Source organism: Fundulus heteroclitus, chromosome 12, assembly GCF_011125445.2.
Source record: "Fundulus heteroclitus isolate FHET01 chromosome 12, MU-UCD_Fhet_4.1, whole genome shotgun sequence".
NCBI lineage: Eukaryota > Metazoa > Chordata > Actinopteri > Cyprinodontiformes > Fundulidae > Fundulus > Fundulus heteroclitus.
In genome coordinates this window covers 367,331-380,125 of record NC_046372.1, presented here as the reverse complement: position 1 = coordinate 380,125, position 12,795 = coordinate 367,331, and the positions used below count along the sequence as shown (strand labels likewise).

At 41.6% G+C, this 12,795-nt stretch overlaps 1 protein-coding gene across 2 annotated transcripts in view; it reads left to right on the top strand.

Annotated features, from left to right (window-relative positions):
- The window catches only part of sv2ca (synaptic vesicle glycoprotein 2Ca), a 45,191-nt gene extending 34,496 nt beyond the window's left edge, over positions 1-10,695 (top strand). The window contains exons 4-12 of one of the 2 annotated variants that reach the window (XM_021315776.2): positions 2,701-2,834; positions 3,274-3,363; positions 5,110-5,220; positions 5,317-5,405; positions 5,759-5,923; positions 6,100-6,233; positions 7,634-7,840; positions 7,989-8,148; positions 8,250-10,695. In XM_021315776.2, the coding sequence (XP_021171451.2) occupies positions 2,701-2,834; positions 3,274-3,363; positions 5,110-5,220; positions 5,317-5,405; positions 5,759-5,923; positions 6,100-6,233; positions 7,634-7,840; positions 7,989-8,148; positions 8,250-8,433 (1,274 nt within the window). In that variant the 3' untranslated portion in view covers positions 8,434-10,695. The remainder of the gene's footprint in view (positions 1-2,700; positions 2,835-3,273; positions 3,364-5,109; positions 5,221-5,316; positions 5,406-5,758; positions 5,924-6,099; positions 6,234-7,633; positions 7,841-7,988; positions 8,149-8,249) is intronic. The other variant, XM_012861289.3, reaches the window with a different exon arrangement.
- Positions 10,696-12,795: the final 2,100 nt, after the last annotated feature.

Here is a 12,795-nt window from a genome sequence, read left to right as displayed (position 1 = left end):
GCGATTTGCTCTCCTTCATCCTGGTGTTAGGGATCACCTCCTGCTTCATGGGGCTGGACGCCCCTCTGGGGTATCGGTGCCTGGACATGGGGGTATACGATGTGTGTGGTGAGTGCAAGTGTGTGTACAGCGTCTATTCTTCTGTGTGGTTATAAGTGTCTGCATGCGTGGGCACTAGGGTGGGATCGTGTGTTTGTGACTGTATACCTGGTTTTCTGTTTGTCTTTTTGTCAGGGTGTGTTTTGGACTGCTCCCTCTCCAAGTGTAGAGCCCATCCCCCCATCAGGATACCTGCTGGTGCTTGGTGCCTTGATCCACTGGTGTGTTGGTGGTTCTTGGTGTCTGGGGCTGGGTGTCCGGATGTGTGCTGGCTCACTCCTGGCGGCTGCTTCGTGGGGCCGGGGCTCCCAGGCCCTGTTGGGGACCCGCGGGGGGCAGTGTGCCCTCGCGGCTCGGGTCTCTAAACCCATGGCTGAATCCGCTCTGACGTAGCTGGCTGCCGGTGCAGCCCGTGGAGGCGTTGTTGCAGCCACCGGGGGGCTTCTGCACTGTGGCTGCTGTTTTTTTTCCCCGAGGCTCTCCTCTGCTCTTCCCTGTGACGGGGGAGGCGTCTATCCCTGTGTTGGTCCTTCTTGAGCTCCTTTGCTCTGGGGGCCCTTTCGAGTGTCTGGGGTTCTGGTTTCCCGGGTGTTTGCCTAGGCGCTTTGTGGGGTAGGTCTTTGGCTCCTGGTGTTTACAGATTAGACTTAGACTTAGACAACTTTATTGTCATTTTCTATGCACAAAGTGCATACTGAATGAAATTTTGTTGGCATACAGCTTGAAAAAAAATCACAGTTAATTGCAGCAAGTTTCAGGATAAAGATGCAGCAGCGATTTGTGTAAACAATTGAAATGGCTTCAGCAGTACTAGCAGTTCAACAGTCTGATGGCAACAAGGAAAAAGCTTTTGCAAAACATGGTGGACCTCTAGCGGAAGCTGCGGAACCTCTTCCCAGAAGGCAGTAGGGAGAACAGTCCATGGTGGGGGTGTGAGGGGTCCCCGATGATGTTACGGGCTCGGGACACACAGCGCTGTGATGAGATGTCCTTGATGGAGGGAAGAGGAGTCCCGATGATCCATTCTGCTGTCCTCACCACTCTCCTCACGTTCTTCCAGTCTGCGGCACTGCAGCCTCCACACCACACAGAGAGACAGCTGGTCAGAATGCTCTCTATGGTGCTTCTGTAGAAGATCTTGAGGTTGAGCGGGGCCAGATGGGCTCTCCTCATCCTCCGCAGAAACTACAGTCGTTTCTTTGCTTGTATAAAGATAAACCAAGTAATTAGCTTTGGCTGCTACTAAATGCATCTTGTACTAAATACAATGTATTTATCAAGGCGATTATTGTTTGTACCTGTGATACTTTTTTTTGTTTTGTGGTTCTTTTTATATCTCTCTCTGCAGGTGTAGAAGCAGACTCCAAGGAGCATATCTTATTCCCTTTTTTTTCACCTGCTCTATTTTTGTCACCTTCTCTCCCATTTAATGTCTTGCCTCATCTTTTTCTCTTCATTTCTTTCTCTTTTTCCTTTCTGTTCCAGTGTCCATTGAATTTGAAATAATCCCAAAATAATATCCAACAAAGTTTTTTCCATGAAGCTGAGCCCCATGGCGAAAGCAGTAACGCTCCAGTTGTGAAAGTAAATCTGTTGGTCTCTCTTTCTTAGTGCCATACTGATAGACACGACATGTAGAAAATAAACAAACAAGAAAAAACCACAATAAAAACCTTAAATTTCCCTAGGATATAATTATAATAGAGACAGAGACCCAGTCCCCTTTTCAACATGGGAAGCACAAGAGAACATGGCATGAAGCAGGAAGTGGCTTCAAGAAAATTGCTACTAACTTAATGACTGGATTGGACTGGTGAGAACTGGATCAATTTGACTATTTTTCTACTTAACTGGATATGAATTCAGCCTGTTGTCTTGTAAAGCCAAGCGAATGGGGATTATGTATATCCCAGCGTGCAAAGGCAAGAGTTGCAAACCTTGGTGTTAAGGTGGATACAGCGGCTAAATTCAACAGTCAGATCAGGGGAGATGTTGGATTAGTTGAGTTGATTGGTCAAAATAAAACCAATTCTCCTTGAAAGATTTAGAGACATTAATCCACACTTTTTTTCACCACTTGGCAAGATTACTGTGATGGTCTTCATGTGAAGGCTTTCCTTCAGCTACAGAATGTACAGAATGCTGTTTCAAGTCTTTTAACCGGCACACATAAAAAGGAGCAGATTTCAGCTTCACTCAGCTGGCTCTCCATACAGTATAGGATCCATTTTAAAGTTCTTTAATTATTTTAAAAGCTCTCCGGGGTCTTGCCGCATCCTACCTATCCGCGCTGCTGCATCCTGATGCATTCACCTTTTTCTCCCAGATGTGCTGTTGGGCACATCCTCTTTCTGCCTAAAAAACAGTGGAAGCTCAAAGGAGGCTGTGCTCTTGCTGTTGCAGCCCCGGAAATGGGGAAAACGACAAAATCAGACTTCTTCTGATTTCACCGTATATTAGTTATTTTACAGGATTAAGTCTGTCACCGGTCCATCATGTTGTTTTTGTTTGTTTGTCCGTGCTGATCACTCATACTTGATGAAATTGGATATGATTGAACTGAACTGAACTTGGAATGTCACTGTTTTCTACAACTTGCAGGTTGGAGCTTCAGCATGGGCTCAGCATACCAGTTTCACAGCTGGAGGGTTTTTGTCGTTGTCTGTGCCCTGCCGTGTGTGTGCGCTGTGGTGGCTCTAACCTTCATGCCAGAAAGCCCCAGATTCTACCTCGAGGTAACGAGCCTTCTCCGAATTACTAACAAGTATTGAACCTGTCACTGCTCCACTGCGCGTACTGTGTTAGTCATGTCCACACCAGTGCTGTCCACAATGGTTTAAAATGATGTTTTTACATGTTTTAAGTGTGGGTGACACACGAAGAGTACGTGTACCGGGAGATATTTGATCAGACTAAAACAGTGTGAGTCATGCACAACTGTTGAAGAAGGCTTTCTGAGTGTTTGGGGAAACACAAGCATAGAGATCGGTGACAGTAGGTTGGCTGCATGAGGATCATTATCCTTTGAAGCAAAGTGAGTCACCACTGTCGTGACTCCCATCGCCGAGATATCAAAGGACCGCATTCATGTACAGTAATTGCTGATGTCAAGTGTGTTGCTGCGAGACGTGTTTTATCTTCCCCGTCACCCGTTTTTTCTCTCCTCCCTGACAGGTCGGGAAGCACGACGAGGGCTGGATGATCCTCAAGCAGATCCACGACGCCAACATGAGAGCACGTGGGCAGCCAGAGAAAGTCTTCACTGTGAGTGCTTGCTACGGATGTTTCACAGTCTCGGCTGGGTTTGCCTACGCTTAGGGAGGCAAAGAGGCTTATTTTCTGCCACCGCAGGGACAGGTTTGAGTTCTTTCACCGAGCAGGATCATGTCTGAATTACGACGGGGTCTGAAAGCCGTTTCTTGTCATTCAGACTTATTTGCTGCATGAGCTGCACTTTGGGAAAGCTGCTTAGTCAAGACAAGTTTCCTGAATTAATTCTGCACTACGCGTGCATATTTTACACTGATGCTCTGAATTCAGTCTCGTGGATACAAGTAAATTTACTGTATGGGAATCTCACAAATCTGGTAATTGGTACATTTGTACCTATATCCAACAGCCTGCTGTCTAATAACTAGGTTAGAAAGTGGGAGAAATGTAAACTGCTTTGCAAAAATCCTGTTACAAACATAGAATTAGGTTTTTCTTATTTTGATTTTCTGGGATAAACTAAGAAAAGGTAGTGGATAGCTAAGGAAGGAAAATGAAACATGAGTGTTAAAGGATTTTTTTATTTTTACTACTAATAAAAATGTGGCAGACATTTGTCTTTACCCTGAAATAGTGAAACACCAAACAAGCCTTCAGAAGATGCCTTGAAATGCTCTTCCTTTGTGTGAGAAAAGGTGATAGAGTAGAGGAAGTAGTGAAAAAAGAGAGTAAAAAATAACATCCTAGAAGTCTGTTTCTACACCTGCAGAGAGAGATATAAAAAGCAAACCCAACCAAAAAAGTATCACAGGTACAAACAACCAACACCTTGATAACATCACTGAAAAATATGTACTGTAGTATTATTTAATACAAGATGTATAAAGTGACACCTAAATCTAGTTATAGGGTTTTTCTGTATAAGGATACTGTATAAGGATACAAGGATGCTGGTCAGAAGTCACAGATCTAAATAAAGAGCTGGAAGAAAAACAGTTAGGGTAGAGGCTCACTTCCCAACAGGACAGCAACCCTAAATATGTTTTTTCATGGTTTCACATTGGAATATACATATATGTTAGAATGGCCCAGTCAGAGTCCAGACCTCGGTGGAATCTGTGGCAAACAAATAGGTTTGTGCAGAAGAATTCGTCCCAAACCCTGAACTACAAACCATGATGGTGGACCTGTGTTACACTCTCATCTAACCCCCGTCCTCCCTGCAGTCATTTGGTTTACAAACGTGCAGAAACAACATTATCAAGGGCCTGCATACCCCCCAGACCACTTTGCGACAGCAATCCATGAATTCATTACGTCTCACTGGGATTACTGTAACTCACTGCATGTTGGCTTCGATCAGGCGTTGCTAATGCGTCTGCAGACTGTAGAAAATGCAGCAGCTGCTGGTCAGTTGAAGTCTCTGGCTAAAACCCAGTTCTTTACAACGGCTTTCAACTCCAGTTCAGCAGGACATCTGTGTGTTTGTCGTGGTATTGATTTGGATTGTCTTTTGCTGCTTAGCTGTTGACCTTTTACTATGCAAAACACTTTGGTCAACCGTGGTTGTTTTATTTATATGTTCTATTCAAATACATTTATACTTGACATAATTATATCAGAACATTTGGAAATAGTGATTGTTCTTGTAATTCTTCAGCCTTCATAATAAAACTGCAAAATATTTTTCTTTTTGGGATGTGAAAAATGCAAGGACCATTGTACAAACCCGGGCTTAACTATGATACTGTAGATCTTTACGACTGCCACTGCTGCTACTTTGTATTTCTAATTTAACAGGTGAACAGGATAAAAATCCCTAGACAGCTGGATGAATTGGTGGAAATGGAATCGGGGTCTGGAAATCCAGTTTCCAAAATGTTCTTCAGGATGAAATCTGAAATACACGGGGTAAATATATTTGCATTTCACCCGCCTCTTCTCTAATGCCTTTGTCCCGATATGAATGTAAAACATAATCTTGTTTTATTTTCTTACTTCTTTTAGATATATGTAAACCTCATGAAGTGCTTCAACTACCCTATGAAGGAAAACATGACGCGACTGGCCATAGTGTGGTTCACGCTGTCCTTCGGGTAAAATGTCCTTCTCACCTGATCTTTGTTAAAAAAAAAAAAAACACACAACTGTTTATTTTTTTATTTTTTGGGGGGGTCAGATAATAGCTACAGGGCCACATCACAATTCTGTCATCTTGATCTGTCTGCTGTGCAAACGTTGCCTGACCTGGAGATCAATCACAGGCTGCAGGTCGATAAAGATCCATTGGAGAGTCGTAAAGACGTAAAAAATAAAAACCCTAAACTCACCTTTAGAAAAAAAAAGAGCCTTATATGATCTGTTGGTCTGTCTGTGTTTTCGTCAGACCTCATTCTAACCTCACCTGATAACTTGGCGTGTTGTACAAGCGGTGTCTTTGTGATTGCAGGTATTATGGTCTGTCCGTTTGGTTCCCCGATGTCATCAAACACCTTCAGGCGGATGAATACGCCTCCAAGGTGCAGATCCACAACAACGAACGCATTGAAGGCTTCACCTTCAACTTCACCCTGGAGAACCAGATCCACAGAAACGGCATATTCATTCATGACCAGTAAGATGTCAACGCAACTACAGGAGCACTCCATGCAAAATCTTTAGGAAGTAGTTTTATTTGTGTATGGGAAGGCTTGTATGACCACTGTACACATCAGTAAACTAAGTTATGTGTTAAGCACTGTATCAATGCAGATTAACATGCTCATTATATATTATATTATTATTATTCAGGTTCGTCAATATGAAGCTTAAGTCCGTCACCTTCATCGACTCCACATTTCTCCACTGTTACTTTGACGACGTCACATCGGTGGGCTCCTTGTTCAAGAACTGCACATTTATCGACACATACTTCTTCAACACAGGTGAGAACTTTTCATTATTTAAGTCAGTTCATCTATTATAAAATTAGAAATCTTTCTTTCTTTCTTTCTTTCTTTCTTTCTTTCTTTCTTACGGTCCCACGCTAATTGCGATTCTTCCCAATACCTATGAGAAAAGTTTAACTGAAGCATATTTTTATTCTATACGTCACTATTTTACGTTGATGAGAGTTTGGCTTGACTTTTTATCAGTAATCCATGACTGTTCCTGCAATACAGAGGTTTATTTTTCTCAACCACTCCTTAAAATTGGGAAGATAGGTGAACATGGTATACTTGTGATGCACATATGCGTCGAGCTTTCCGATTTTTTATTGTACCACCCTGAACAGTGAGTAATGTAATAAGGAAAACTCTCCCTAGCTGGAGATCTGCAGAAGGACTTTAGGGTCACCAAGTCCTGATTGCAGCCATTAAACGCCACCTAAAGGGCAATGTTTTAATGAGGCCTGTCAAGAAAAAATCATTTCCTGTCTTAGCATCACAAATATAAACATTTGGAGTTTGCTAAAAAGCTGTTTTTATTCCATGTGGGTTTGGTGTGAAGTAATTGTTGTCTGGAATGCTCATGGTTAATTTTCTCCCTAACGTCTCTGGGATCCTGGTTGGAGTGGATGGTATCGTCGCCACTGGACCCTGCAGTGAATTTGCCACAAAACTGTGGCCAAAGCAGCCAGAAATGGTTCAGCAGACACAAAATCAACCTTCATTCATGGCCACTTCAGGACCCAGACCTAAATCCTGAAATCCTGAACTAATGGAGGGAGATAAAGAAAAGATTGCAAGAAAAGACATTCTATAGAAACCACACAAAGGGGAATGGTCAATGATCCCTCTTTTTCTTAACGCCCCACTTTTCTGAAACGCTATAAGTTAAGGCGGTTGTCTAAAACCATGGAGTGGGCCATGCCAGGAGTAAATGCTGATTTTGGACTTTTTTGCATTAGTTGTATGTTTTTGGGATAAAAAAGACCACAATACTTCCAAAATGCAAATATATATGAATGGACATAGATCATCTTTGTAAAAGCTACCACTCCCCACTGCGAATGCCACGGGTAATTGCACATATCAATGCTCAACTTTAAAGTTTTAGAGCATTAGAATTTGTGTTCTAGATGTTGACGCTCTCAGGAAACGTCTTGCATGTCTCAACAAAACAAGTCCAAAAGTTGTTTTATGACAAAAATCATGGAATTAAATTTATACTAACACAGTTTTTAACACAGAAACGTGTCTGAGCAGCTATAACTACAACTATCCAGTTAATGACAAGCTGACAGCACTTTTTTAAATGAACATTTGCACAAGAATGGGTCTTTTGTCTTGCTTCGCCATTTCTGTGGCGAAACAAGTTTGACTGTGTTTCGTTCTCTCTGCAGATATTGACGAGTCTAAGCTGATAGAAGGCACTGAGATGATCAACAGCACTTTCACCCACAACAAGACGGGCTGCCAGATGACATTCGATGACGACTACAGTGCCTACTGGGTTTACTTCATCAACTTTCTGGGAACACTGGCTGTTCTTCCTGGAAACATTGTGTCTGCTCTTCTAATGGACAAAATTGGACGTTTGTCCATGTTAGGTGGGAACATGGGTTGAATGTATGGTTGGTTGCTCATTCTTTTGGTGCAGCTGAAACCAGATATTTACATACACTGGATAATAGGGCATATAATCTACTTTTTACTTTCTGCCATTAAACCAGCTCTTTTATCCGATCTGTCTATCAGGCGGCTCCATGATCCTGTCGGGCATCAGCTGTTTCTTCTTGTGGTTTGGCACCAGTGAGTCCATGATGATTTTCATGCTGTGCCTTTACAACGGTCTGAGCATTTCTGCCTGGAACTCCCTTGATGTCGTCACCACAGAGTCTTTCCCCACGGTCAGGAGGTGAGTGGCGGCGTTCATCCATGACGGACAGCCAGATAGATCAAAGACATTTTCCCAGTTTACATTTGTTTACCTCTCCTTCCTGCTGCTTGTCTCTGCAGAGGAACAGGCTTTGGTTTCTGTAACGCCCTGTGTAAGCTGGCGGCTGTCCTGGGGAACCTGATCTTTGGCTCACTTGTCGGCATCACCAAGGCTGTCCCTATCCTCATGGCTTCCTCGGTGCTTGTTGGAGGAGGGCTGGTCGGACTGCGGTTGCCCGACACTCGGGCAAATGTCCTTATGTAACCCCATCTTCGAGTCTTTGAGTTCTCAACAAGGCCAAAAAGAGCTTTTCAGTAGGAGTGCAAGTGGCTTGGTTTGTCTTCAGTATGGTATCTTTAACAACATTTCATGAGTAATGCCTTGACAATGGGTTTGCACGCCGTTTTAAATATTTCATCATCTCATAACAACTGTTCATTTGTTTATCGGACCTTGTGTGACCAACACAAAGTTGAGTATGTTAGTGAAGTAGAAGGACAGGGATTCATGGTTCTGGATTGTGTTTGCGACTGAAAATCTGAAAAGTGTGGTCAGTCCTTATAGTTACAGTTGCAGGTCTTACTGGGTATGCCTCTGCCAGCTTAGCAGATCTAGAGGCTGCCAAACAGCTCCTACTCAGTCAGATTGAATGGAAAGTGTCTGAAAAGCAACTTTCACATCTACCCAAGAATCTACCGTCTCTGCACATCTCGGGTTTTTAGGGAGTTTGTTCCAGATTATAGGAGATTACAGGAGCATAGAAACGAAACGCGTCCCCTTGCTTAGTTCTGGTCCCTGAATGTGACCAGATCTGAAAAGGTTCAAGGCTTTATAGTACTTTTGCATGGTGCTTTACTTTTTTAAAAGCCACTCAGCATTAAATCACATCTTTTGGGAGACTTATTTTTTATTTTATTTCTAAGGTTAACATTTGCTCACGTTTTTTTTTTTTTTGGGCTGATTGCAGCCGCCAGCTCCAGTCGCAACCATGCATAGAGACAGCCCATGATAGAAGCTCGAGGCTTTCAATATTGATACCGTCTTATTAAGACGGGCCAGATGGGGAGAAGAGTGAAAAACAAGCTGTAATGAGCGAAACCAAGCTGCTGTGTGACTACGGTGGGAGTTCAGGATCAGACAGAGAGGACTCATTGACAGCTGGCTCACCCACAGGACCCACACTCCGATTACAGGACAGGTTGCTGAAAACAGTGTAAGATGAACAAACATATGACATACTCACATGGATTTTTATTCATCTCTCAACCTGAGTCACTTAATATTTTGTCACATGGTATATGCTCAGACTTTTGAGAGTGGATAATGTGTTTTGGAAACCAAGCCATTTGCATGAACTCAATTTAGACTTAAAAAAGGCCATAGTATAAAATATATTTTCTTCTACCATTAAATGTAGGTAATGTAATGTAAATGTGAGGGTGACGCCTTTATTTCCTGGTGTGCGATGGTGAAAAGATAAATAGTTTACCCCAGATATTGGTATTTTTAATGCCCTTAAACCCCTTTAGAAAAGGCTCTAAGACGAGCTCGTTTTCTGATTTACGTTTTGTGTTGAATCCTGATTCTCTCTGTGACCTTTCCTGTCATTTCCTTAAAAAAAAAAAAAAAAATACTGAATGGCCTTTTTAAGACGTGCCTCTCCTTGACAGGAGCATTCTGCCCGTAGTCCTGTGCTGTCCCAAGGTTACAGGACACGGACAGAAATTATACCTGAGAGTAAATGGATGCACGAATCCTCAAGCTTTTTCCCATATCAAATATGTGCCATGGAGTTTGAAAATGTGCTTATTGTTGAAATGTTGATATTACTAGTTACACTTATTCCTACTTTATTTATCAATGTATTTATTTATTAAATTATCAATGTATTTATTTATTTTATCTGACTCGGAGACTCTATTCTATTTACAGTGGCTTGCAGAAGTGTTAGTTCTCTATGCTAGACCGACACAAAATATCACATAATTGTGAAGTGGAAAGGAAATGATGCTTTATTTAAACAAAAAGAAGCAAAAGTGTGTTATTTGTATGTTTTTAGCCACCTAGATCAATTCTTTGCAGGTGCAAAGGTCTTTTAGGGTGTGTCTCGACCAGCTTTGCTCATCTACCTCAGTCTCAGGTCTTTTGCAAGATTTCTTTTTTTTCAAGGATTGCTCTCTAATTAGCCCCATCCATCCTGTTGAAGAAAAGCACCCCCAATGTTTGATGCCATTTTTTTTTTTTTACGGTCAGTGTGATTCATTCAGATTCTTTAGCTTTGGCCTGGTTGGTTCACTTGGAGTTTTCTGTGTGAACAAAAACCAAACCCCTCAGGTTACACACAGGTGGACTAATTTCAATTGTCAGATTAGGCGACTTCTTGAGGGCAGAGGTTTAATTGTGTGTAATTTTATGTGTATCAGAGGAGGAGGGACTGAAGACAAAAGCATGCCACACTTTTCAGATTTTTTTATTTTGTTTAGTTTGAAAGCCTTTTTTTTCTTCTCCACCTCATAATTATTCACCACTTTGTGTTGGTCCCAGTGAGGTTTGGGTATGTAAAAGAAAAAAGATAACGCTGCAATGATGAATATTTTTACAAGGCACTGTACATTTTATCTATATGTTTGTTCATTTTTAACTAGCTTGTTGTGACGGTTTCCATTATGTACCTTTAAAAATGCAACAAACTTGTAAAACTCATTACGTTACATTATTTTGTCCTGTTTTTATTCAATGCTAACACCTTCATTACGCTGTTGAAGACAAATATAAACAAGTAACACATTGAGAATAAATAAAACTAAATGTTTTCATAGTTTCAAACTCCACAAATGTATAACTTCCACGTGTTTTTTTTCTTTTAATCGTGAGGTACGTGGATATTTCTCCTAATTTGCTACGTGTAAGTCTTAATTTGTGCTTGTGAGCTCTATTTTCTGTATTCCTCTTTTTCCCAGCATTCCTTGGTCTTTGTGGTATCTGTGCTTTAGATGTAGGCTGCCCTTCACTGAAGTTGGCTTACTCACGGCCACTTAAAAACAAAAACAAACAAAAAAACACTATTGTTTGTGAACTTTTATTTGTGCACCTTTCACATTTTTCTCTATTTTGTAAAATGGGTTGATCATACATGATGAAGTATAGTGCTGTTGCTCAGCCAATAGCTTTTTGAGCCCTTGTTTGAAACTGTTGCTGAACCAAGCGTATAGCAGACAAAAAAACTCAACATAAAACGCAATCACTAATGCCCAGCCCTGCTGACTGCTAGCTGTAGCATAGACGTGAGACATGATGACCTGCCAGGCTGTGGCCATATCAAAACCTCCCTGGCAGAGCAGGCCGATGGGATGGGATGTACTGGGAAGAATTATATATTTATTACCTGCCTGGATTGAGGTATTTGGTGTAAAAGCTAAATGTACTGTATTTGCGCGTATGTACATGGATGTGTGTGTCGTAAGACTGGCAGAAACAGAGCAAACTGTGTCTGTGTGGGAGTGTTTGTGTCTCCATATGGATGAATGAATGTAAATATTCTGTACATATCAAAGCTAATATATGTGAACTTCTTAGTTAAATGTGTGCAAGCTTCCTCTGATTAATGTGTCTCCTGGTGATAGTCCCTTTATTGTCCCGTATCTCTGTTGTACGTGTGTGTGTGTGTGTGTGTGTGTGTGTGTGTGTGTGTGTGTGAGTGTGTATGAAAACTTGCATGTTTGTAGGACCCCCTCCAAGGTTCACTAGTTTTGACCTCTCTGTTGTTGCTGTGAAGGTTTTCCTGGCAGAAAGGCGAAGGCAACATTTTCAGTTTGTTGGGGAAATAATGTGAATGTATCTCTCTCGTAAGTTGTGTTGATTCATTTCATGGAGGTAGTCAAACGTACGTGGAGAATAAAGCTGTCAACGTTATCGTGAAAGCATTCAGAGGACGACCGAGCGGTGTGTTCAGCGGTTTGAAAGTGTGTGAAGAAGAGAAAATGTGACATTTGCCAAAACGAATCCCTGTGTAAAGACGGCGAGACGCTGGAAAGACAGGCTCTGCAGTCTGTGCTGCTTTTGAACATATGCAGTATAATAAAAGTTATGTTCTCTTCCAAGTGATGCTGTGCTTTCATTTCACAACCGTAACTTGGTAACTTATACGACGACCTCATCTTTGAGATTACTTGGACCTAGTCACGTAAATTGTGAGCAACATGTATTGCTCTTTGTAATTTTGAAAAAACACAGACTTGTTTTTTTTGTGCTGATTGGGTGTTGCACACACTAATTTGTAGGAAAGCAGGCACACAGTAATTACTTTCCTTTTAAAGTATGTATACCCACAAATATCCAAATGTATTGGAAAAATGTAATTCGGAAGAGGTTTTTGGAACAGCTTCCTAAAAATAGTCTAGATTTTAAAGTAAACATACGGTAATCTAAAGGTTATACTGTCTTACGTTAAATTTAAGAACTGTCATACCTAAACTACATGATTAGATGAGTAGAGTGAAACTCAAAAGTGTAACACTGTTTTCTTTAGTGGCGTTCATATAGTTGAATTATGCCGCCACCTACTGGAGGAAATGTGAAAGATTCAAACAAGAGTTCCCTGCAACAGGATAAGTGTTAAATTTAGGT